This window comes from Oryctolagus cuniculus, chromosome 12 (genome assembly GCF_964237555.1).
Source record: "Oryctolagus cuniculus chromosome 12, mOryCun1.1, whole genome shotgun sequence".
NCBI classification, from domain to species: domain Eukaryota; kingdom Metazoa; phylum Chordata; class Mammalia; order Lagomorpha; family Leporidae; genus Oryctolagus; species Oryctolagus cuniculus.
Genome location: NC_091443.1, coordinates 9,096,274 through 9,122,354, shown reverse-complemented (window position 1 = coordinate 9,122,354; position 26,081 = coordinate 9,096,274). Strand labels below are relative to the sequence as shown.

At 48.4% G+C, this 26,081-nt stretch overlaps 1 protein-coding gene across 5 annotated transcripts in view; it reads right to left on the bottom strand.

Moving 5' to 3' along the window:
* The window catches only part of LRRC28 (leucine rich repeat containing 28), a 141,699-nt gene that overhangs the window by 4,614 nt on the left and 111,004 nt on the right, over positions 1–26,081 (bottom strand). For all 5 annotated transcript variants that reach the window (XM_051822972.2, XM_051822974.2, XM_070053501.1 and 2 more), the window contains 2 exons: positions 15,546–15,721; positions 13,157–13,316 (listed from right to left, as the gene is read on the bottom strand). In XM_051822972.2, the coding sequence (XP_051678932.1) occupies positions 13,157–13,316; positions 15,546–15,721 (336 nt within the window). The remainder of the gene's footprint in view (positions 1–13,156; positions 13,317–15,545; positions 15,722–26,081) is intronic.

Below are 26,081 nucleotides of genomic sequence, written 5' to 3'. Positions count from 1 at the left end.
TCCACTTCCAGCCCAATGCCCTACTAATGTGCCTGGGAAAGCAGCAGAAGACGGCTCAAGAACTTGAGCACCTGTTGCCCATGTGGGAGACCCAGATGGAGTTGCAGGCTCCTGGCTTCAGCCTGGCCTGCCCATATGGGGAGTGAACCAGCAGATGGGAGATCTCTTTCTCCCTCCCTCCCTCTCTCTAACTGCCTTCCATCTTCCATCTGATGGTTCAGTTCCCAAATTACCACAATGGCCAAAGCCAGGAGCTTCTTCCAGGTCTCCTATGTGGGTACAGGGGCCCCAGCACTTGAGCCATCTTCCACTGCTTTCTCAGGTGCATTAGCAGGCAGTTGGATGGAAAGTGGAGCAGTCGGGATTCGAACTGGCACCCCTGTGGGATGATGGTTACCCACTATGCCACAGTGCAGATCCCAAAAAAATCTTAAAAAATAATCTAAACTTCTAATTCAAGGACCTAAAAAAAGGCAAGTATAAATCCAAAGCAAGCAGAAGGGCAGAAATACTTACAGAGAAAACATCACCGGGACTAAGGTCAATGAAACTGATAGATATTTAGCAAGGTGAAGAAGATAAAAGGACAGAAGGCACAGCCTTAGAAGTGGAACAGGTAGCTGGTGCCACGGCTCACTTGGCTAATCCTCTGCCTGCGGCGCCGGCACCTCGGCTTCTAGTCCCAGTTGGGGTGCCAGATTCTGTCCCGGTTGCTCCTCTTCCAGTCCAGCTCTCTGCTGTGGATGGCCCAAGTGCCTGGGCCCTGCACCCACATGGGAGACCAGGAGGAAGCACCTGGCTCCTGGCTTCGGGTTGGCGCAGCGCGCCTACCATAGCGGCCATTTGGGGGGTGAACCAACGGAAGGAAGACCTTTCTCTCAGTCTTTCTCTCTCACTGTCTAACTCTGCCTGTCCCAAAAAAAAAAAAAAAAAAAAAAAAAGTGGAACAGGTGACATCAGAACACACCCTGCAGCCTTAGAGAGAATGAGGGAGCTCTGTGGACAAAGCCACATGCATGCATTTGTTTATTTAGAATAGATCCATTCCTTGAAAACCACTAAACGCCAAAACTGAACTGTGATGAAAAACATAACCCAAATAGTCCAGTTTCCTACTAAAGAAATGGAATTTGTAACCAAAGAAAGAAATCTCCAGGCCCAGATGATTTTACTGGGGAATTTTAACAAACACTTAAAAAAGAATAAAAAGAGAACTTGTACACTCTCCTTCAGAAAAGTAGAAGAGAAATAATTCTCAACTTATTTTATGAGGCCATAATTATGCTTAACCCAGAACTAGACAAAGACGATTTAAAATAAAAACTACAGACCAACATCTCTCATGATTCCTCATCAAAGTATTATCAAATTAAATACAGAAGTGTAGGGGCCGGTGCTGTGGCGCAGTGGGTTAAAGCCCTGGCCTGAAGTGCTTGGCATCCAATATGGGCACCAGTTCTAGTCCCGCTGCTGCTCTTCCGATCCAGCTCTCTGCTATGGCCTGGGAAAGCAGTGGAGGATGGCCCAAGTCCTTGGGCCCCTGCACCCGCATGGGAGACCTGGAAGAAGCTCCTGGCTCCTGGCTTTGAACCGGTGCAGGTCCGGCCATTGCGGCCATCTGGGGGAGTGAACCAACGGATGGAAGACCTCTCTCTCTCTCTCTCTCTGCCTCTCTCTCTGTGTAACTCTGTCTTTCAATTAAATAAAATAAATCTTAAAAAAAAAAATAAAAGAAGTACATAAAAGGAATCTTGCATGTGACTACACTGGAGTTATTCCAGGTGTGTAAGGTTGATAATCACCAGCACGCACCATATGCTCATCTCAATGGACTCACAGAAAGCATTTTACAAAACACAACTTTCATTCATTGTAAAAATTCTCGAAAAGCTACAAGTAGAGGAGCTCTTTCTCAAGCAGATGAAGAGAACGTGCCAGAAACCTCTGCTACCATCGTACTTGACTGGGAAAGGCAGAATGTTTTCTCTGTAGAAGGGGAACAAGACAAGGAGTCCAGTCTCACAACTTAGTCAACACAGTACGGGAAGTTCTAATCACTGCAATAAAACAAGAAAAATTGAAATAAGAGGTGCACAGATCGGAAGGGAAGAAATAAAACTGCTTTGCAAGATGGTGTGGCCTACTGCCACACAGACCATCCCAGGAATCCACACGGAAGCTCCCAGGGCGAGGAGGCAAGTTCAGGCGTCCTGCAGCATGTGAGACCAGCATACACAAGTCTCATTTCCAAACGCTAACAACGAACACACAGAACATGGAATTACCAACCACCACCACCACAAGCTCCTCTGCTTCCCAGCCAGGCCCTGCTGATGCACCTGGGAGGCAGCGGAGGATGGCTCAGGCGCGTGGGCCCTGCCACCCGGTCAGGAGACCCTGATGGAGGGCTCCTACCTGTGGCCTGGGCCAGCCCTGGCTGTGCAGGCCTCTGAGGAATGAACCAGTGGGTGCCCAGCTCACTCTCTCTTGCTCTACCTTTCGAGTAGATGAAAATAAACAAACACTTTTTTTAAAAAGTTAAATACTTGGATATAAACTTAACAAAACAAAGGCCTATGCAGAAAATAAGATGTTGATGAAAGAAATAAAAGGTTTAAATTAAATGAGTAGTGTACTCATGTATTAGGAAACTCAGTAGAGTGTAGCTAATTCTCTACAAACTGATGCATAGGTTAAATGCAGTTCTTATCAAAAAAATCTCAAGTTTTTTTTTTTTTTTTGAGACAACAATAAACTTATTCTAAAGTTTAATCAAACAGTTCAGGCTTCGGAAGAGCTGTAGTAATCCTGTACTTGGTATTAAGGCCCCCATTATACCAGCTACTCAGACAACACAGCTCGGTACTGGATGAGAGAAAGACACAGATCACCTGAACAGAGCACAGCAAACAGAATGGTTTCATGACTGGGGGCAGATAAAGATTTCTTAGCACACAAACAGCACTAGCTACACGATGGGAAATTTACTCTGACCAAAATCAATAACTGGCTTTCAAATGATATCTTTAAGAAAGTAAAAAAGGCAAGCATCACTTTCAAGATGTTTTTTCTTAATTCAGGAGATAATATAAAATTTGTCATTAGATACTTCATATTAACTCTGATATTTCCTGTCCTCTGGCTCACTTCCTAAATACCTGCTATGGCCAGGGCTGAGCTGAGCCACTGTTAGGACCTCAGTCCAGGCCTCCCATGCAGGTGACATGAACATAATTGCTTGAGGCACTCAACACTGCCTCCTGAGGCCTGTGTCAGCGGTGGGGTTGGGAACCAGAGGTCGGTATCAAATCCAGGCACTCCAATATGGGACACAAATGTCTGAACCACAAGGCCAAACGGCTGCCCTTACTTCTAATTTTTAAAAGTTAAAGTTAGAACCCTGGTCCAAATAGCTTTCAGTGTACTCCATAATGTGTACATTTGCATAAATTACGACTGAAATGAACTTCAGACACAAAATGTCAAGTTCACTTCTGGGACCCAACAATCCTCCCCCTTTTTAAGATTTACTTATTTATTGGAGAGAGAGAGTAAAGGGAGAGAGAAGCCAGGAGCCTACAGTTTCATTCAGGTCTCCCAAGAGGGTGGCCGTGGCTCAAGCACTTGGGCCATCTACTGCTGTCCCAGGCACATTAGCAGGGAGCTTGAGAGGAGTGCAGCAGCTGGGACTTGAATTGGCGCTCACACGGGATGCCTGCGTTGCAGCTTAATCCACTGTGCCACAATGCCAGCCTCCTCCCTGTATTAAGATAATTATGCTAAGTGAAAATCATTCATAGAAAGGCTACATTCCACATCGCAACTATTGAGCTCTGAAATATAAGGTGTCCAGGCACAAGAAGACGATGCGGGATTTACACTCGCTGAAGCACAAGCCTGCGGGGTGGCCGCTCCCTCCGTCTGACGCTCACGGGGATGGGGTGGGTAACCTGCAAGTGTCGCATTTGTGCTGCAAAGAAACCCAAAATGTGTGCATGTCCTTGTTTCTGGGAGACTTGTCTAATGACACGTAGCATCTGCCTGTTGTATTAATAATCTGAGTTACTGCAAACACCAACAAGTCTTCTGCCTTAAGAATGGATCTGTGTTGGTTAAACTGTTACGATGCAGAGCTGTAGCACCAGAGACCCGAGAGGTGGGGAGAAGCCACGAGCTAGGAAACAGGCCCCACAGTGAAGACGCTAACTCCGACAAAGAAGCCCAGACGAGACATTTGTTGCGCTGGCATCGCTGAGCGTGTTTACGGGCAAAGCAGAAGAAAGAGCATGTCAGCTTGGTTTTAAAATACAGAAATGCCATCATTCATAAAAGAGCAAATCACAATGCTGTTGACACATACTGGAGCCCACCAGTATCGTAAGAAATGTGTTTTTTTTTTCCTTGCAAATGTGTTTCCTGATTAAAAACAAAAAGCATATCTTTGACTCACAGAGAAATTCAAGCCAAAGAAAAGTAAGATTCCAAGACAGAGTTGATCAGATGCAATGGCAAGCCTGCAGACGCAGTAACTCAAGGAAGAATCATCTATAAGGTGCTACACCTGCTTCTTACCGTTTACTGATGTTGACAGTGACCGTCTCCCATGGAAAGATTCTGTGTGCCGAATCAGAGGCTTAAATCCCACGTAGTTGGGAGTGAGAGATAGGAGGCTATTTCCAAAAATTGGTGAAAATTGAACCAAAAGATGTTTATTTTGATACAAAAATTGAAATCACGCACAGATTTTCATAATCCACGTTTTCCAAGAGCTTTTGAAGATCTATTACCTGCATGGATTTCAAATCTTTTTGGACCCAAATGAACATCTTTTGATTCCATTCTCCAAGAACTTTTTGATGTCTGCTTGTAAATGGGAAAAGCATTAGACTGCCTGGTCACAGCAGAACTCCCTGGTACTGAGCATGGCACAAAGTGGGTGGCCAGCAAACAGCTAGGAACAAATTACTTGAATTGCACTTGCGGGAGACTTCATGTCACCTTGAGAGGGTGCCAAAGAACAGATTTTCATTGAAATCACAGAAACTCACCTGATGGCACGGAAGAGGGTAGTACCCACTGAAGACACAGGAGAGGGAACCTGAAACACTGTGTAAGAGACTGAGCCAGACAAGGACTGGACAGAAGAGCTTATCAAAACATGACAAGGGAGTCCACGCTGCTCCCAAAGGAGACAGGGAAGCCTCAGAACAGGGGCAGCCCTGCAGGCCCCTGGCGGACAGGGCTCTCCCTGGCCCACTGCAGCGGCCTGGACACACAGTGCTCTCCTGTAATCACTCCAGCCTGGAGGACTGAGGGTCCCAAAAGCTATGAGTATGCATATGCAAAAAACCAGGGAGACTTAAACACCCAACAGCACAACACAGAGCTGAAAACCAGGGTCTCCCTGGCCTTTGCCTCTGGAGAGGTGCGTGCATCGGAGGCTTGCTCCTCAGCATGGTGGTGTCCAGGTGGAGGGGCCTTGAAGAGGCGTGGCCTGGGTCGGGGGGCCCCGCCCTCACCAGCACACTCACGCTGCTTCCCGGGAGTGGGTCAGATCTGGTGAAGAGTGGACTCATTCCTGCAAGGCACGTCACTCTAAAGAACCAGCCTGGGGGCCGGCACTGTGCCGTAGCAGGTTAAGCTGCCATCTGCAGCACCAGCATCCCCTATGGGTACCAGCTGGAGTCTCAGCTGCTCCACTTCTGATCCAGCTCCCTGCTAATGCATCTGGGAGAGCAGCAGCAGACGGCCCAAGGGCTTGGGCCCTGCATCTGTGTGGAAGCCCCGGAAGAAGCTGCTGGTGCCTGGCTTCAGTTGGGCCCAGCTCTGGCCATCTGGGGTGTGAACCAGACATCTCTCCTCTCTCTCCTTCTCTCACTGTAACTCTTTCAAATAAATAAATTTTTTAAAAAGATTTACTGATGCGGGTGCAAGGGCCCAAGGACTCAGGCCATCTTCCCACTGCTTTCCCAGGCCATAGCAGAGAGCTGGATCAGAACTGGGGCAGCCAGGACTCGAACCAGCACCCACATAGGATGCTGGCACTGCAGATGGTGGCTTTATGCGCCACACCACAGTGCCTGCCTCAAATAAATAAATCTTTTTTTTTAAAAAAAAGAGCCTCGGGGCTGATGTTATGGCATAAGAGGTAAATATGGGCACTGGTTCATAACCCAGCTACTCCACTTCTGATCTAGCTCCCTGCTAATGGACTGGGAAAAGCAGCAGAAGATGGCCCAAGTGTTAGGGTTCCTATACCCATGTGGGAGACCCAGAAGCTCCTGGTTCTTGGCTTTGGCCTGGTGCAGTCCCAGCCCTTGTGGCCACCTGGGGTGTAAACCAGCAGATGGAAGACCTGTCTGTCTCTCCCTTTCTCTGTGTAACTCTTTTTAAAAAAATAAATCTTTAAAAAAAATACAGAGTTGCAGCCGGACTGCCAATGCTCAAACTTCAGACCTTCAGTTTCCTACAGAATGGGAATGGTGTTAGGTGGGGCCATGGGGAAGGCCTCAAGCATGCCATTCGAAGGCCCGGACCTAACAGTAGCACTCATCTACTTCCCAGGAGGATCTCTCGGCTTCTGAGACCAGGGAGTTCCTTCCATTGCCTCTCAGGACCTGACTGGACAACAGCAGAGGCATCACCACACCAGCGCCCAAAGGCACAATGTTGTATGTGTTATGGTTAACGCCCAACTTGGCAATGTGGAAAGAATCACGCAGCTCCCGAAGTTAAGTTTAAGCAAGACCTTCCAAACACCTGTAAGGGTTGACTTTATGGGGCAGCTTGGTTAGGCTGTGTCACTCGGCTGCACAGGCAAACGCCAGTCCTGGATGACGCTGTGAACATGTCTTTTCTAGATGAGACTGTTATTCAAACCAGCAGACCCCAGGAGAGCAGAGGTCCCTCCACTGGGTGGGTGGGTGTCTTCTACTTAGTAGGGGTCTAGAGAGCCAAGCAGCAGAAGAGAGGCAGAAGCAGAAGGCATTCTTTCCCTCAAGAGGCCTGCCTGGGTTACAACAGGCAGCGGGGAGCTGGACAGGAAGTGCAGTGGCCAGGACTCACGTGGACACCTGCGTTGCCGCTTAACCCACCGAGCCACATGCCAGCGTCTCCCTGCCAGCTGCCCTGCAGAACTCAGACTCAGCACTGCAACCTCAGCTCTCCCCTGAACTTCCCTGTGTGCGGCCAGTTTGCCCTGCAAACCCCACGATTAGGAGAGCCGATTCCTTCAAATCAGCCTCTCTTTCCTTCTGTGCCCCCTTCCTTCTCTCAACCTGGGAGGAAAGAGTCTAGCGGTTTTGCTCCTGGGAGGTGAGGTGGCACTGCACCAAACACCCAGACATGCACAAGTGGCTTGGACCCGGGGTGACGGGGAGAGGCTGGAAGGGCTGGGAGGAGCAGGACAGAAAACAGAACATGCTTGGGCCTGAAGAGACCCGGCAGGAATAAAGGGGCCTCTGGTGAGCAGACAGGAAGGTCAGGGGAGCGGGAGAGTCTCCACTGTCTGTGGCGAAGAATCCACCATCCTGAAGAGAGGCTGGCAAGGCTGCCGCAGCGCGCCGGGTGAAGCCAAAGACAGAACCGAGGCACGCGCGGTGGGGAGCAGGGCCACGGCGAGCCTGCTCCAGGGGGCAGAGTCCTGCCTGGACAGCGAGCTGCAGGACGGAGCGCAGTGTGGGACGTCTTGGGTACTCGGCTGTGGAGACTGAGGTCAAAGGCTGCAGGGAGAGCCCTGTTCTTCCTGTTGAAATCAAGGGAATTACTATGAAAAAGGAACCAGAACCTCAGAGATCTGCCCGACTCCCAGCTGCAGGCGAGAACAGCAAGGGAGTGGCCAGACAATGGGCTGTGACGGCGGACCCATCAACCGTTTCAGCAGAGATGCCACCAGCGGGGCCTGAACGGGGCAGCTGGGGGGCAGTGAAGACAAGGGTCAGACGGAGCCAATGTGCGTTAGCCTCAAAGGTGAGCGGGGAGCCTGGAGCCAAGCCTTCAAATCTCACAGGAACTGCCCTTCTGGGTGCTGGGCTTGTCTGGGGCCCTCACAGTGTCTTCCAGTTGGAACAGGAAGGTGTGCTATCCCCTGGCTGTCCCACCACCGTGCACGGGAAGCAGATGCTAGACCTTATTTACCTGACTTTCGTGATGAGATCCTGAGCTTACGAGCTGATGGCTGGAATAGGTTAGGACTTCCGAGGATGTTGGGATGGGCTGAATGTATTCGGTGCGTGAGACACACATGAGTTTTGGAGGGTGTGATATTATGAAACTCTATTTGGTCCTGACACACAGCTCCTAAAACCCTTGGAATCTCCTGTGTGGTGAGAGTCTTCAGAATGTTAACGAGATGAGTTAACCAGATGAGGGCTCCCAGAAAGATCAGGGCAGGACCAGAGGGCTGGGACTTCCAGCCCATACTTCAGCCCCCCGTGGGATTGAGAGGGCCAGCTATGAAGGGGGCCAGTCCTAAGTACAGGGGACAATGCACCGCTTCTAACCCGCAGTCCCAGGAGATGGTGGTGCGGAGCAACTTGCACGCTCTGGTCAGCAAGGGTACTAGGACTGTCCTGACCATGTCAGACGGGGAAGCACTTGGGTTTCCTTCTTCCCTGGGAGGAGGACTGAGAGTAGTAGAGTGTTACGGGCTGAATTACAGACCCTCAAAAATCCAGGCTGCAGTCCTAACCCTCAGTGTCTAGAATCGTGACTGAAGTCCCTCGGGACATCAGGGGAATGGGTCTGGGGCACCCGCGTGCACCGGAATCTGCAGACGCTCAGGTCACTTAGGTAAAATGGTATAGTATTTGCATCTCGCCCACACACTTCCTCTCGTAACCTTAAATCATCTCTAGACAACACCTAACAGAATGCGAACGCCGTGTAGAGTGGCTGTGCTGTCTTGCTTAGGAAAGTCTGTACACTATACATGTGCAGTGCTGCAGTTCCCCCTGGATATGGCTGGTTGAACCCGTGGGTGTGGAGCTACGGCTATGAAGCCCACGTATAGAGAGGCCAGCTGCACCACAGGCTGCGTTCTGTGCCTCAGTGGAATGGTATTTGGAGGGAGAGGCTCTGGGAGCCAGGAAGGTGGAAATAAGGTCATGAGCGTGAGATTCCCATGATGGTATGAGGGCCCTCGTAAAGAGAAACCAGACAGCATGTGTGACCACATCTACTCGCTCTGCCAAGTGAGGACACAGCAGGACTCTGGCCCGAGACAGCACGCAGCAGCACCCCAATGGCACCCCGGTTTCAGTCTTCTATCCTCTGGAGCTGTGATGAAATAATTTCAAGCCAGCCAGCACAGACCGTTGGTTATGGCTGCCCAGGCTCCTATGGAGATCCACCTGACAGCTGTGTCTCTGCAGACAAGGAGTGCAGTCAGATGGGGCCATTGGGGTGGGCCCTAGTCCAGTGTGACTGCTGTCTTATAATGTATCTATATTTGAATGGCAGAGTTATAGATTGAGAAGGACAGAGAGAGAGTGAGATTTTCCAACTACTGGTTCACCCCCCAGATGGCTGCAACAGCCAGCACTGAGCCAGGCCGAAGCCGGGAGCCAGGAGTTCCATCTGGGCCTCCCATGGGGGTGACAAGGGTCCAAGTACTTCAGCCATCTTCCATTGCTTTCCCAGGCCATTACAGGAGCTGGATCGGAGGTGGAGCATCTGGGACATGAACCGGCACCCATATGGGATGCTGGCATTATAGGCGGTAACTTACCTGCAACACCACAACACCAGCCCATGACTAGTGCCCTTCTAAAATGGGGAAATTTGGATACAGAGACAGGCATGCATTGAGGGAAGATGATGGGAGGGGACAAGATCTTCATCTGCTAGCCCAGGAGAGGGGCTGGCAGGACCCTTCCCTCACGGCCTCAGACAGGACCAACCAGGCCGAGATGTCCTGACTTCCAAACGCCCTGAACCGTGGGACAACACGTCTCTGTTGTCTACGACTCCGAGACTGTGGATCATGGCCCGGCATCCCTGCCCCTGAGAAACGCTGGGTAGCCTGACTGCCTATAGGGAAACGGAGACCTTGTGAGATTCAAACACTCTAGGGAAAGGCCAAAAGACCCGTGATGGTCTACTAATAAAAAATCCTCTTAACCTGGACTTCTCCATTTTAAAACAGTAAGTTTAGGGACTGAAAATTCACTATGCCTGTAGGATAAAACTAATGAATTTACAAGTCATTTTTCCTTGCTATATATACTTAAAGGTTTGGGGACTTATTGCTGAAGCAAAAATACTGTGATTTTTCTTAAGCTTTATAGTTATTTTTTAAAAGGGTGCATTTATTTATTTGAAAGGCAGAGCGAGAGCGAGAGAGAGAATCTCTTCCATCCACTGGTTCGCTCTGTACTTTGTCTTTAGTTCACTCTGTTAAACTTAGCTTGAAACTCACACTTCATGGAATTTGCTTAGAAGAATATTAATATGCCTCTTTAAAATAATGCCACGTAACCACACCGAGTTAGATATTGGCTGATACAGTGTATTATGTTTTGACAAGCAATGCTAACTTAACTGAACATATTAGATCACTTAACAATTTTATTACCAAGGCCTTTTAGAGTTTATGATACCACACATACTCAGAGTGGGTGTTCCACACAGCAGTGAAGACACTGCTTGGCACACCTACACCCCCATCGGAGGGACCAGGCTGGAGTCCTGATTCTGCTTCCGATTCCAGCCTCCTGCTAACGCACACCCTGGGAGGCAGCAGGGACGGCTCAGTCCCTGAGCCCCGCCCACCCACATGGGAGACCCAGACTGAGTTCCTGGCTCCCAGCTTTGGCCTGAACCTGCCCCAGCAGTTGCAGGCATCTGAGGATTGAACCACAGGATGGAAGATCTCTCTTTGCCTTTATAATAAACAATTAATTAAAAATTTTAATTATACTGATTTTATTTTCAGCAACAAGCTATTGGAGATTCAAGTATCTGATTTTTCAGTTACAAGAGCAAGTCCTCTCAAGAGCGTGGCAGACACGAAGTCAATGCTTTGAATACAATCTCCATGGCAACATGGGCCAAACACAGCCTGGCGGATGAAATGAAAGCCACAAACGCTCCATTTCAGCCCCCAGCACTGACTGTCCACAGAAAGCCACATCTCTATCTCGGCATTTCACCTCTGCTGTAAACACGGTCGCCCTGCCTTTGCTCCACAAAAGGACACTGCCCAAGCCCTTTGTTCTCCATAAGCTCATTTTACGAAGTTAGCACTATCACGTCCGTGTTCTGAAACAACGTACGGTTATTCGTGCTGAGTTTCTAGGTTATAGCAGGGGGGCCAGTTGCAGTAAACAGGAAATGCACACACTGGATACGTCCTCCAAATTTCACATAGTGATCAGTCTTCAGTGCGGAACCCACTTTGTTTCCATAAATGAATGACATAATGAAAAGAAAGCGTATGCTTTAAATGGATATTTAGAAACTGATCCCTACTGATGGAACCCTACCACACGGCTGCATTTACATTTTCCTGTCTCCACTAAGGGTACGTCTTCTACAGAAGGGTGTACAGTAACAGTGCACATGGATTTTAACTGCCGCTTAAGGAACTAAGACTTTCCTCTAATGGCATCTTGCCAATTTCAAGATCATTTGCTAACCACACAACACAATTCAGAAATTAACAAGTTGCTGGCTACAAAGCAGACACTAACAGATAACAGTTGACTTGGCATGCAGTGCACTCCAGCCCTGTCCTGGGCTCCTCACAATGCCCTCATCAAGCAGCTGTCAGCCTCGGTTTACTGATGACAACACTGAGCTCAGAGATGCTCAGGAGTCTGTCTTAGGTCTCCCAGTGCAGGAGCTGGAATCAGAGCCTGTGCACTTGACCACTACGCGCTACTGCTTGTCACTGGGCTGTCTACTTCATTGCTAACTTTATTTATGTAGTAGATACACTTGGAACCAGGCTCAGCCCTCTGACTCTTAATTTAAATGCAATTCCACAAAATTTGGCTATCTGATCACCGAAGATTAGAAGTACCAAACTAGGAAGGTTTGGAGCAGGGCTCCTGCAAGCAGAAGACATTAAAGACACTGAAAATTGAAACAGGAACTGAAAGTATTGCAAAATGGCCAGAGCAAGCAAAAGCTACACATGGCTGGGGAGGGCCTGGGCAGGGAGATGGAAGTGGCAACACCACTCAGTGTCGTTTCCACGCCAGGCATTGCCTTCGCCATCTCTGGGGCTCACAATGGCCCCAGCATACAGGCTGTTCAGTCCCCGCTTCAAGGCTCCAAGTGCAGCAGTTGAGAGAGGCTAACAGCCCGCCCACGTCTCACAGCACCAGAGCCAGGCCTATCAGCTGCGAAGGCCACGCTCTGAACACCGCACCACACTGCCTATCTTGCAAGAATTCAGCCAAGATCTTGGAGAGGCTTCTATTAAGACCACTGCAACAGAAAGCCTCTGGGCAGCAAGGAGGGAAGAAGCCTACGTTATCCGGAAAACGCGCTCGCCCCAGAACCCCACGCTTGAGGTACACAGTATTTTTTTTAAACTAAAAGTAATTCAAACTTAGAAAAATACATAAGCTAGGGGCATGGACATGCAGGAATTTTCACATGATATCCTATCTTTAACAGTCTGGTCTTTTTTTTTTTTTTTTTAACCACAGTACCAATAGTGGGGTTTTACTTAGTGAATATTCTTAGCAAATTCAAGGCATTCTGCCAAGAAATAGAGTGGCACGAGAATGCCATTTGGAAGGTGATAAATTCAAAACAGAAACACGGCACACATTCATGTGCACACGCACACACACGCACACACACACGTCAGTCATGCCAGTTAAATAGAAGGGCAGGGCTTGTCCCATTACAACTTTTTTTCTTGCATCCCTTATTGCCTGAAGGTAATTGTGAACTGGGGAATGGCAGGAAAACATTCCCACAAAGAACGCGCTACTCTAAACAATATATCCAATGTGACTTTTCTGTCTATGACCAAAAATTAATACACGGAAGCCCAGTGTTACCGTGACGCTGAAACCTGCATTTGCTGAATCCCAGGAAGCAGATTACGCTCCCTGAAAGCTGCTGACTTAATGCCTCGCGCGGCCCCCGCTCCCCACAGGCAGCCCCGCCCAGCACCCTGGTGCCCACTTAGCAAGATTACCCCTGGTGCAGCCCGGCCATGGGCGTCTCTCTCAGGGGAAAGAGCTTGGGGTAGACGATGGTGAACATGGGCTCGCTACACCGGTGACAGTGCCCCAGGGGGCAGTGCAGCAGTTCCAGGAGGCTTCTGGGTAATGAGACTGGAGACAGAAAGTTCAAATCTGGAACATAAAGAGAAAATCACACACAGTTAAAAATCAGATTTCCTTAAATGGCTTCTTAAAATATTCCCCTTTGTTTCCAAGTAAGAGCAGTGTCGTGTTCAAAGCTGATGGGCACTGAGTAAACATCGAATATTTGGATGGATTATTTTACATTTTTGATGCTAAAGGAAAACATAGTCCACTCTTTCAGAGCAGCCCAACCAGCAGCCGTACTACAGAGCAAGCCAGGAAAGAGTGGGGTCAAATATTCTTTAAGAACAAAGATCAGAAAGTCTCCAATTACTCAGAGAACGTTCTAGAAGCTCTGACAGGAGCCAGAGCATTCAAAAAGGACGGGACTGACTTCCCTGACGTGCTCTCCACGTCTGTTGGGCAATTAGTCCATCAAGCATCAATCAGGCTAAGTCATGTTCATTGAAAAGAATGAGAAGCAAGATATCAAAGAAGATGGAAAACACTGAAACCAAGCTTCTGTCTCCCTCCCAGGGGCCATCAGTACTAAAATCAGGGCTCTTCCTCCCCTGCTTGGTCTGAGCTACCCAGAACAGCCGTCTCAGGCAACACAGCCCGGTGGCCCCGGCAGTCTGGTCTGGAACACAACTTCACACTGGGCTTGATTTATTTATTTATTTATTTATTTATTGACAGGCAGAGTGGACAATGAGAGAGAGAGACAGAGAGAAAGGTCTTCCTTTGCCGTTGGTTCACCCTCCAATGGCCGCTGCGGCCAACGTGCTGCAGCCGGTGCACCGCGCTGATCCGATGGCAGGAGCCAGGTGCTTCTTCCTGGTCTCCCATGGGGTGCAGGGCCCAAGGGCTTGGGCCATCCTCCACTGCACTCCCTGGCCACAGCGGAGAGCTGGCCTGGAAGAGGGGCAGCCGGGACAGAATCCGGCGCCCCGACCGGGACTAGAACCCGGGGTGCCGGCGCTGCAGGCGGGGATTAGCCTAGGGAGCCGCGGCACCGGCCCACACTGGGTTTCTAAGGATGAGCAACATCCTGCAGAGACAGGAATGCTCACAAGGAGGTGAGTACACAAGTTATCCACTCGCGTTGGAAGGAAATAATTAGCTTCCTGCTTTCTCATGTGTCCCGATTCATCAGTAACCACTCAGGAAAATGCAGCGTACTCACGGGTGAGCAAACGCGGTTTTCCATTTACTTTAAGACAACCTAGCTTTGTACGGGGCATTCCTGGAGGGCTGATGTTAGGTACTCTTGTATGGATTTTTTTTCCTTTAGGTAAAGACATTTCACAGCTTTAAAAACACTTGCAATGAGTTTTTCTTTTTACCCTTGCCTAGTTGCTTACAGCCTTTCGGCTCTAAACCCCACAAGCTGACGAAGTGTGCACTGGCAAGTCCCTCCCGAGAGAGCTGGCGGTAGAGAGCAGGCCAGCGGCCCTGAGCGTCTCCTCCCCACGTCTCCCAGATGCCAGGAGGCCGCAAGGCCAAAGCCTGCTCCGCAGGGAGCGCACCTGGCTGTTCTCCCCAAATCCGCTGGCTCCTCCCACCCAACCAAACAGCCGGCCTCAAACACCAGTGCCCCGGGTCAGCCACCTCCTTTGTGCCCAAAGCCTGCATTCTGTGAATCCTCTATGCGGGTGGGGAGTGACGAAGGAATCGGCATTGCCAAACTAGTACGTTTTCTCTTCCGCGAAAGGACTCCGAGTGACTCGCGGATGGTACAAGGGGGGCCCGCACTGGGGCAGCAGGCCAAGCCTCGGCCCGCGGCGCCGGCCTCCCATGCGGGCGCCAGTGAGTGTCCCGGCCGCTCCGAGTCCGATCCGGCTCTCTGCTCCGGCCACGGAGGGCAGTGGAGGACGGCCGAGTGCTGGCGCCCCGCGCCCACGCGGGACACCCGGAGAAGCTCCTGCTCCGGCCGCTGCGGCCACCCGGGGCGTGAACCGGCGGATGGAGACCCTTCTGTCTCTCTCTAACTCTGCCTCTCAAATAAACAAACAAAATATTAAAAAAGGATGCTACAAACGGTAAGTTTTGTTAGGCGCGTTGTCACGCTAACATATTTTACGACGGAAGCCGGACAGGCAGCGCGGGGACGCCGTGTCCGCCCGGTGGCCATCGGCACGCGCCGGCCCCTTGGGCGCGGCTTCAGGCCCAGGGCCGCTCCGGTCACCCGCCCGGTGTGCGGGCATCTGGGAGTGACCAGCGGAGGCGAGCGCCTCCCCCGGTCTCTGTAGTACCACAAGCAGGGACACGGCCTACCTGTCCGCAAGCCGCGGTGCGCGTGGTGCAGGCGTCTCATGGCCAGCTCCTGCAGCGGCAGCACGCGGTCACTCTCCGTCCCGATGGCCTTCACCTCGGCCGGCAGGGACACGGTCAGCTGCCCGGAGGAAAAGGAAAGCAGCTTCACCTCGGGGACGTGGAGGGGGGCGCCGCAGCTGGGGACGACACACACCACAGTGGCATGAGCGACGCGGCCCAGACGCGGGGCAGCGCGCTTCCGGCCGCCCCGCGGGCACGGCGACATCCGGGTCCCTCAGGCCCCCGGCCCGGAAGCCGCCCTGCCCCGGACGGAAGTCACTCCCTCAACCTGGGGGCCAGCCGCAGCCTAGGCCTGCCGAGGGGCTGCGTGCACCCAACTTCTGTTTTTGCAGACTGTGCAACCCTGTCCAAATCTCTGTTGTTCGAAACGTCCAAAATTAAAGGGCAGACAAGTGCTCTGTTCAGTTATGTGCCTTGGTGTCACAGAATTAGACCCGCACAAGATGGGGCGTGGGCCCACTAGTCTGCCTCGTGCCCAAGACAGCAGGGTGCGGGGAGCGATAGCCACTCTGCACGGGATAATCAGAGAGGCTTCCTGTGCCCACGCCTTGAAGGGAGGCGGAGACTTGGGGTCGGGGCCCCAGGGACGACCGGCGGGTGCCAGGAGCTGAGAGTCTGGGGGACACAGCCTCGGGGGAGCGGGTGCCCGCAGCGAGAGCCCCAGAGACCTGCGGAGGGGCCTCCTGGGCGCTCGGCTGAGGACTGGTCAGCAGGGTGAGGCCGCTGCGTGAGACCCGCACGGGGCCACCAGAAGGAACGGCGGGGCGCCCTGCCCACCGCCTGCACGGGGCTGCGGGGAGTGAGAGCCTGTTCACCCGCTCAGACCTGGAGGCGGGGCTCAGGGGTCCTGGTAGAGTGACTGACAGAGGGGTCTGAGCCCAGCAGAGGGGAGGAGCACCATGGAAAGCCAGACCAGAGAGGCCCAGCTGTTCAAGTGTCTTCACCGTGCCCCAGAAGATGGATCAAGGATAGTTACAGAACACGAAGTATCCAGCACTCAACATGGTGGGTCATACTGTCTAGCAACCAAAAAAAAGTACCTGGTTTGCGACTAAGTAGAAAACTACGACCTACAGTGAGGAGAAAAACCATACGATCCATCAAGACCCAATGATGTTAGCGCTGATGTAAAGGTCACGATAATAATCTCTGTAATTATTACCGCATAGATGAAAGACATGTTTTGGTTTTTACCTAAAGAAACTAGAAATAAAAGAGCAAATTAAGCCCTAAGTAAATAGAACAGAGAGCATCAAGAAGTCAGTGAGGTAGAAAACAAGAAAACAGAAAAATCAATAAAAACAAAAGCTGAATCTTTAAGCAGATCAATAAAATTGATAACCTCTAGCCAGACTAGTCAGAGAGAAGGCACAGATGACCGTTATCAGGAATGAGAAAGGTGATATCACCCAGATTCTGGGGTAATAAAAAGGTAAAATGGAACTTTATGCCAATACAAAGTCCTTGAAAGGGACAAATTACTAAAGCTTACTCAAGAATCATGTATGCTGAACAGCCCTGTCTCTACTGAAGAAGTTGAATTTGTAGCTGAAAATCTTTCCACAAAGAAAACTTCAGACTTAAGATGGTGGCAGTGGTATATCCTATCAAACATTTAAAGAAGAAATGTTGCATACAAACTTAAAAGAAATTGCAAATGTTGGCATAGTTCCCAGCTCTTTCTCAACTCATTCCATGGCTCCAGCATTATCCTGATACCAGAAAACAAGCCAGAAAACAAATAGCAAAAAATGAGAGAAATCACTGATGAACTGGCAAAATTATAAACAAAATTTTAGCAAACTGAATTCAACAATGGATAAAGTCACTCTAAACAAATGAAGTTTACTTTATTAATGCAAGATTGCATTAATATTAGAAAACCAGGGGCCAGCGACATGGCTCACTTGGCTAATTCTCTGGCTGCGGCGCCGGCATCCCATATGGGCGCCGGTTCTAGTCCCGGCTGCTCCTCTTCCAGTCCAGCTCTCTGCTGTGGCCTGGGAAAGCAGTGGAGGATGGCCCAGATGATTGGGCGCCTGCACCCGTGTTGGAGACCAGGAGGAAGCACCTGGCTCCTGGCTTTGGATCGGCACTGTGCTGGCTGTAGCGGCCATTTGGGGGGTGAACCAACATAGGAAGACCTTTCTCTATGTTTCTCTCTTTCACTGTCTAACTCTACTTGTCAAATAAGTTAAAAAAAAAAAAAAAAGAAAAAGGAAAAGGAAAACCAATGTCATTAGAAAACCAATGTCATTTTTAAGTCATTAACGACTTTAAAAAAACTATATAATTATTTTATTAGGTGTAGAAAAAGCTTCTAACACAGTTAACATCCATTCCTAATTTTTAAAGTCTCAGCAAACCAGTAGTAATATCCTCATCTGATCACAGAAACCTATGAAAAATTATCAGTTAAAATTATACTTAATGCTGGAAGGTTGACTTCTCTCTCTCTGAAAGTTCAGCAGTATGACAAACACATTGGTTTTCACCACTTATACTTAACACTCTACTGGAGCTTTTACCCAGCTCATTGCAATAAAGCAAGAAAAAGAAATAAAAAGGTAACTAGATTTGGAAGAAAGAAATAAAATTGTCTTTATCTACAAGATATGATTCTGTATGTAGGAAATTCAATGCAATCTACAAAACTATAATATACTGCTAAGAAATGAAGATATTCACTGTGATAATGGGATAGAAGACACACTTCTCCCCAAATTGATCTATAAATTATACATATTCAAAAACTTTTTTTTTTTTTTTTTTGACAGGCAGAGTGGACAGTGAGAGAGAGAGACAGAGAGAAAGGTCTTCCTTTGCCGTTGGTTCACCCTCCAATGGCCGCCGCGGCCGGCGCGCTGCGGCCGGCGCACCGCGCTGATCCGATGGCAGGAGCCAGGAGCCAGGTGCTTTTCCTGGTCTCCCATGGGGTGCAGGGCCCAAGCACCTGGGCCATCCTCCACTGCACTCCCCGGCCACAGCAGAGGGCTGGCCTGGAAGAGGGGCAACCGGGACAGAATCCGGCGCCCCAACCGGGACTAGAACCCGGTGTGCCGGCGCCGCTAGGCGGAGGATTAGCCTAGTGAGCCGCGGCGCCGGCCCTCAAAAACTTTTAAAAATATATATTGAAAACCTGATTGTAAAAGTCATACAGAAATGTGAAAAACTAAAATAGTCAAAACAATTTGGAAGAAGAATTTGGAAGAGTAACGTCACTGTATTACGATGGAAGCTTAATAACAGACAGAGTGGTACAGGTGTCAAAACAAATAGATCCATGGTGCAGACAGAGGATCCAGAAACAGACTCACACATAGATGGACAAGCTCTTGGCATCAGTAGAAATACAATATAGTACAGAAAGTGCAGTATTTTCAAAAATGGGTATTGGACCAACTGTATATCCACAGGCAAAGAAAGGAACTCCAGTCACACCTTGTACCATACAGATGAACTCAAAATGGATCATGGACTTAAGTAAACTAAACCCACACAACTTCTAGATTAAAACATAGGAAAAAAAATCTTTGTGACCTTGGGTTACATTAAAAGTATGATCCATAAAGGAGCAAACTGATAAACTAGACTTCATCAAAATATAAAATATCTGCTCTTTGAAAGGCCTTCTTGGGCTGGCGCTGCGGCTCACTTGGCTAATCCTCTGGCTGCGGTGCCAACACCCCAGGTTCTAGTCCCGGTTGGGGCACCTGATTCTGTCCCGGTTGCTCCTCTTCCAGTCCGGCTCTCTGCTGTGGCCCAGCAAGGCAGTGGAGGATGGCCCAAGTGCTTGGGCCCTGCACCCGCATGGGAGACCAGGAGGAAGCACCTGGCTCCTGGCTTCGGATCAACACAGAGACAGCCGTAGCGGCCATTTGTGGTTGAACCAACTGAAGGAAGACCTTTGTCTCTCTCTCACTGTCTAACTCTGCCTGTCAGGGAAAAAAAAAAAAAAAAAGAAGAAGAAGAATGAAAGGCCTTCTTAAGGAAATGAAGAGATAAGCTAGGAGAAAATATTTGTAAAGCACTTATATGATAAAGAACTTGTACCTAGAATCTATAACTCAACAGTAAGAACACAGATGACACAATGAAACATCAGTAGATGATTTAAGCAGACATATGCCAAAGCAGAACTTTAGAGGGCAGAAAAGATATGCATCCTTGGTCACTAGAGAAATGCAATCTAAAACCATAATGAAATGCAAATGACACCAATGAGAACGGGTAGAATAAAAAACTAATTATTCCAAGTGCTGGGAAAAACATGGGAGAACTAAAAATTTCATCTTGCCAGTGGGAATGTAAAGTTATACAATTAATTTCAAGAAGTCTGACAGTTCCTTAAAAAGATATTGTATGACCCAGCTACCTCTTATTGTAGTATTTCATCCAAGGAAACGAAAGTCTAGGTCCATTAAAATCTGTGTACAAATGTGCAGAGCAGGTTTATCTACAATGAAGTAAAAAACTGGAACCAACACAAATGTCCATGAACTGAATGGAGACAACCTGTGGTATATCCATGTAATGAAATATTACTTTTCAATAAAAAGAAATGAATGACTGATAGACATGACAGCCCAGATATGTACACCAGTCATCTTCTGAGCAAATAAAGCCAAACCAAGAAAAGAGTGTATATTATTTGATTCATTCGTATAAAACTCTAGAAAATGGAGATTAATCTGCAGGGACAGACACAGATGAGTGGCTGGCAGCAGGCGGGAGGAGGGATAAGAGGGGACAATTCCTGAGGGGCACAGAAACTGGGGGTGATAAATATATTTGCTATCTTAGCTGTAGCAATGACTGCACAGGTGTATTCATAGGTCATAACCTATCAGTTTCTAAACTTCAAGTATGTGCAATTTATTATGTCAACTACATATCAATATAGCCACTGTTGAAAAATAAAAAACAAAGCAAAAAAATCAAAAGAGCAGGCTATTAGTAGACATAAAAGATGAAATTGATAAAAGGAAACAGAGTAGAAGGGGTAAGTAAAGGGGCTGGTGTGGCGTAGTGGGTGAAGTGCCACCTGCAATGATGGTATCCCATATGGGCGTTGGTTCAACTCCTCACTATTCTGCTTACGATCCAGCTCCCTGCTAATGCACCTGAGAAAGTAGCAGAAGATGGCCCAAGTGTTTGGGCCCCTGCCACCCATGTGGGAAACCTGGAAAAAGCTCCTAGCTGCTGGCTTCAGCCTGGCCCAGTCCTGGCCATCTGGGGAGTGAACCAGTGGATGGAAGATCTCTCTCTCTCTCTCTCTCTCTAACTCTTTCAAATAAGTAAATAAATGTTTTTTTTTTTTTTTTAAAGGAAAAGGTAAGTAAAACTAAAACTTGGTTCCTTAGAGACTCCCCTGTCCCCCTGGAGGGACACTGGTCTCCAGAGCCTACACAGGAAGGTGGGAGCCTGGTAAACCTGTCACACCAAGGGGTGTTATTCCTGCTTGCAGTAAGTACGACTTGAAAGTGGAGGCATCTCGGGAACTGAGTCCAGCTGTGAGTCTCAGTCTGAAGCTGGGTCAGTGCCTGCCAGCAGCGCCAGTGCCCAGCACTCCGTGGCAGAATGTCACCGAGTCAGAGTCCAGCCAGGAGTCAGAAACCACACCAGGGATACGAACAGCAACAACTGTCAAGAGGTGCTAACTCAGCAAGAGGACTCTCAACTACTAATAGGGGTTTAGACTAGCAACAGCAGAAAGCAGCTCCCATCTCTAGAATTTAGGACGTGTGGAGACAGAAGTTACCCAGAAACCCGGAAGTTCCCCAGAACCCTGTCTCAGGACCAGGAGAAATGGTTAAGATCTGAGCACTACAGATATCAGTATGTGGTTCCCCAATAGGATGACTGCATTGAAGAAAATGAATTTTGGGAAATGTCTTATTTTTTGTGTGAACTTGGTAAGGCTAAGTGTCCACATACTTGGTCAATTGTCAGTCAATTACCAATTACCACTATGAAGGCCTTTTTAGATGACAGTAACATGCAAGTCAGCAGACTTGAGTCAAGCAGATGACGCCCCATCCAATCAGTCGAAGGCCTTCAGAGACTGGGGTCCTCCTGGGAGGAGGGGATTCTGCCTCCAGAGCCTGCAGACTTAAGCCGCAGTACCACGGTCTCCTGCATCTCCAACCTGCCGTCCTGGCCTGCGGACCCACAGTCACGTGAGCAGAACCCACGATACACGCACATGGTCAGGCAATAGCATTAATTTAAACCTTACGGTCACATTGCAGTATAAGAACTTCGAGCAAAGCCATAAAGAATTAAAATGTAGTGTGAATATTTATTTCACACTGCTACTGTCCCAACAGTTGCTGCTTCTTAACCCAACTGTGGGTCAATGCTCCGCAGACGAGGCCCAGAGAATTCCACAACACAGAAGATGAGGCGTAGAAAGTGGAAGGCCACATTTTCCCCAACTCTCCTGGTTTCTAATAATTAAAAAGACAGGTGTCCGATTAAACAATTCTAAAGGCTCACATTAACAAGTAAGTGGATCCTTGTTTTATATAAAGTCTAATTTCCCTTTAACAGCTTTTTGCAGACGTTCCCACCCTTCACCACTGCATGTAAGAAGTTAATTAAATTCCCTGAAAGATTCCTTTATTCAATGCCTCTGTGGTTAACACTGGAAGAGGTGCTGCAGCTAGGTCAGAAGCAGGCCGCAAGGGAAGCATTCATTCGGCAGGGATCTCAGCTGTCCCTCGGGCAGCCTCTCCTGACTGCACGAGAGACCAAGCGGCCAGTGCAAGAGTTGAGGATGCCCTCGAGTGCAGTCCCGATTCCAGACAAAGGAGGGGGGGAGGCAGCATGCCCACTGCAGGGGTCAGGAGCACAGGCAAGGAGGCAGATGGTAACACTACCAGTGACTTGCTTTCTGACCCCAATCTAGTTAATCTCCCTGAGCTTTATTTTCTTCATTTCCAAAATGGGGATAATAGCACAGGGATTGCTGGGAGGACTCTGTGCAATAATGCAGATAAATCAGTGAGCACCTTGCCTGGTACACAGCAGACACGAAGTGGTATTTGCAGGTGTGCTTTGTTTTTATCATTCTCTATTAGAACACACTAAGATTAGGGTGATGACACTCCAGGGGGCAGGGACAATACGAACACAGACTAGCTGTGTGAACGCACAGGGCACACAGAGTCAGACGGTCCCACGGGCTAGCCTGCCAGGCAACTGGAAGGGAACGGCAAGAGAGAGAGAGAAGGCCCGGAGAGGCACCTGCTGGCTCATCCAAACCAGAAGTCATAATGCAGTGACCTGTCAGCCCAGGGGATGGAAGCCCCACCCTGCTTCTGTTCACATGGCATGAGGTACAATTAGTTGATTATTAAACTCTAGTATCTTCGATAAAAACTCAGCAGTTTTTATTATTTTAAATGCCAAGGTATTTACAAAAAAAGATTTGCAGTGAACCCTCAACTGTGTTATTAAAATGAGTCAACATCTGTTACAAATGTTAGTGCCTTTGGCTTAATAGAGAGAATCTGCAGCAATTAGTAGACAATTTCCTTTCAAATCAGTAATTTTAGAACTGTCAATCAACATTTATCCCCCAACAAGCTAAGTGGTAATATCCTCTTGCTATTGAGATTTTGCTACATATATGTTCCACAACACGTATGTGATTTAGCAAATTAACTCATGTATTTTCACATTAACAATGTGTTAAAAAGTAAAGATTTGGTCTAAATTCCCTTAGCAAAAGCACTCAAAGAACCATCTTTTATTCTTCAAAAAGGGCACTAAGTCGTCCACTTGTTCATGGCTGTGAGGACTGCGACACATTTACTCTCTTCTTTTTTAGTTTAAACGAGAAGGAAAAGCCTAATGGGAGGGAGGGATATGAAGGAAGGAACCTAAGCCACCCAGGAAGCACAGACTGTGATGTGAGTGTGGCGGCTGGCATCGGCAGAGGTTTCCACGGCTGAGAGTGCACTCATTCTGCCTGCGTTCTGGAAGGGCAGTTTGCTGGATGTGTAATTCTGACTTGATTTGTTTGTTTCCTTCAGCGTTTTCAAAATGCTGTTTCGTGTTGTCTGGCCTTCAAAGTTTCTGATGAGACGTAACAGTCTTTCTCTAGTCGCTCCTTGACAATTGTTCCTTTTGCTCTGGTTGCTTTCCAGTGTTACCTTTTGTTTTCGGCAGCTTTGCCCAGGCGAGGATTTCTCTGCTCACCGGTCCTGCTCAGGGCTCACGGAGCTTCCTGGAAATGTGAATTTATGTCTTTCATCAAATTCGGGAAATTTTTAGAAGTTATTGCTCCTGCCATTTTTGATGCTGTTGCTGCCCAAGTCTCTGCCTCTCCTGGGACAGCAACCCCAGCCTTCTCACACTCAGTAGCTGCTCCCTGATGATTCTCATGGTATCTGCTGGACTCAAACTGCAAACTCTGTGTCCTTCTCCGTCTGTGTCTATGGTCATTTCTGTTTTCCATTTTTTTCTCTGTGTCTTCAGACTGGATCATTTCTACTGATCTACCTCCAAGTCAACTGACTTCCTCTACATATTTGTACCCTTTCTGCCATTATGTCCATCAAGCAAAAATTTTATTTCAAATACCGCATTGTTAATTCTAGAATTTCCATTTCTTTTTTTAATAAAAATTTTTTTTTATCTGAAAGGCAGAGTTACAGAGAGAGGGAGAGAGAGAGAGAGAGATCTTCCATCTGCTGGTTCACTCCCCAAAATGCTGTAACAGTCAGGGCTGGGTCAGGCCAAAGCCAGGAGCCTGGAGCTCTATCTGGGGATCCCACGTGGGTACAGGTGCTCACGCACTTGGGTCTTCTTCCACTGCTTTCCCAGGCACATTAGCCGGGAGCTGGATCCGAAGTGGAGCAGCAGGACACAAGCTGGTGCTCATGGGATGCTGGCACAGCAGGCAGTGGCTTAACCTGCTATGCTACAAGGTGGCTTCATTGTGTTTATAAGACTTATTTCACTATTTTTTGAAAGGCAGAATTACAGAGAAGGGGGAGAAACAGAGAAATCGTCCATTCACTGGTTCACTCCCCAAATGGCCGCAATGGCCAGGGCTGCCCAAGCCGAAGCCAGGAGGCTAGAACTTCGTCCAGGTCTCCCATGTGTGTAGCAGGGGCCCACGTGCCAGGGCCATCTTGGCTGTCTTCCCAGCACAAGAGCAGGGAGCTGGATCAAAAGCTGAGCAGCAGGGACTTGAACGGGCGCTTAACCTGCTGCACCACAATGCAGCCCCCAGGTTTCTTTCTTAAAAGTTTCTATTTTTCTGGTCTTCTCATTCCTTGCAAATCTGTTTTTCTTTACATCACTGAGAACAGTTATAAGAGTTGTCTTAAAATCTTTGCCAGTTCCAACACTTTGGGTCGTTTCAGGTTGGTTTCTGCCGATCTTTTCTCTTGGGGACGGATCACAGTTCCTGGTACTGTACACACACACCATATAATTCTCAGCTGTATCCTGGACATTGTGAGAATTACACTGATGCTCTGCAGTGTCAATATTTTTTTCACAAGTAATTAATTTTGCTGGAATCAAACTGCAAACTCTTTCTTGAGTGACAGCTTAAATCACACTTCAGCTCCTTTGTATGTGGCTGCTTTGGACCTGTCCACGGGGTTGTGGTGCATACATACAATATTAGTGGGATCTGGGTGTGCTGGCAGCCCCCACATAAACATGAACAGTGATGTAAAGGGCGTTTTTAGTGTAATAGTGTAACTTGGAATGCAGGATGCATTGTTCCTGCAAACAATTCTATTACCTTCAGTGGTTACATCAACAAACCATGAGTGGGTTATTAAATCAAACTGTTCCTAAATCCAGTTACAACTGCTCATTCTCATTCTCTCTCTCTCTCTCTCTCTCTCTCTCTCACACACACACACACACACACACACACACAAAGGGAAAGCAAAGCTTTGGTTTTCTTTTTCTCATATGATCAGATAACCGGAAAAATAAACTCAGATGGGATCACTTTTACCATGCAGTTCTCCTAAGTATGTAAATGTGCCCATTGCCACTTTCTAAAGCTCTAACATGGGATGATGGGCTTTTTAGGTGTGATTGAGAGGAACCAGACATTCACTCCTGTAATAACAACACTACCACCACTCAGGAAACCTAAGAATCATACTTGGCATTGAAGCTGGAGAGGGGCATGGACGCAATGCACTGTGTCAGCCAAAGTCCGGGTCCGCTCCAGTGGTCCTCCCTCCCAGGAAGGAGGACCCCTACCCCCACCATGAAGAGGACTGACCTGTGTGTCCAATAGGGTGTAACAGAAATGGTGGTGTGTGGCTTTGAGCTAGGTCATGGAAGCCGGTTCCACGTACGAAATTTTCACTGCTCTACCTTTCTTATGGTATTCATTGCTTGGATTACAGTAATTTTTGCCTATCAGGATAAGCAGCTAAATTACCTTCATCTTTCTCAATTTCTAGCACAGCTCTGACTTGCTAGTTAACATTC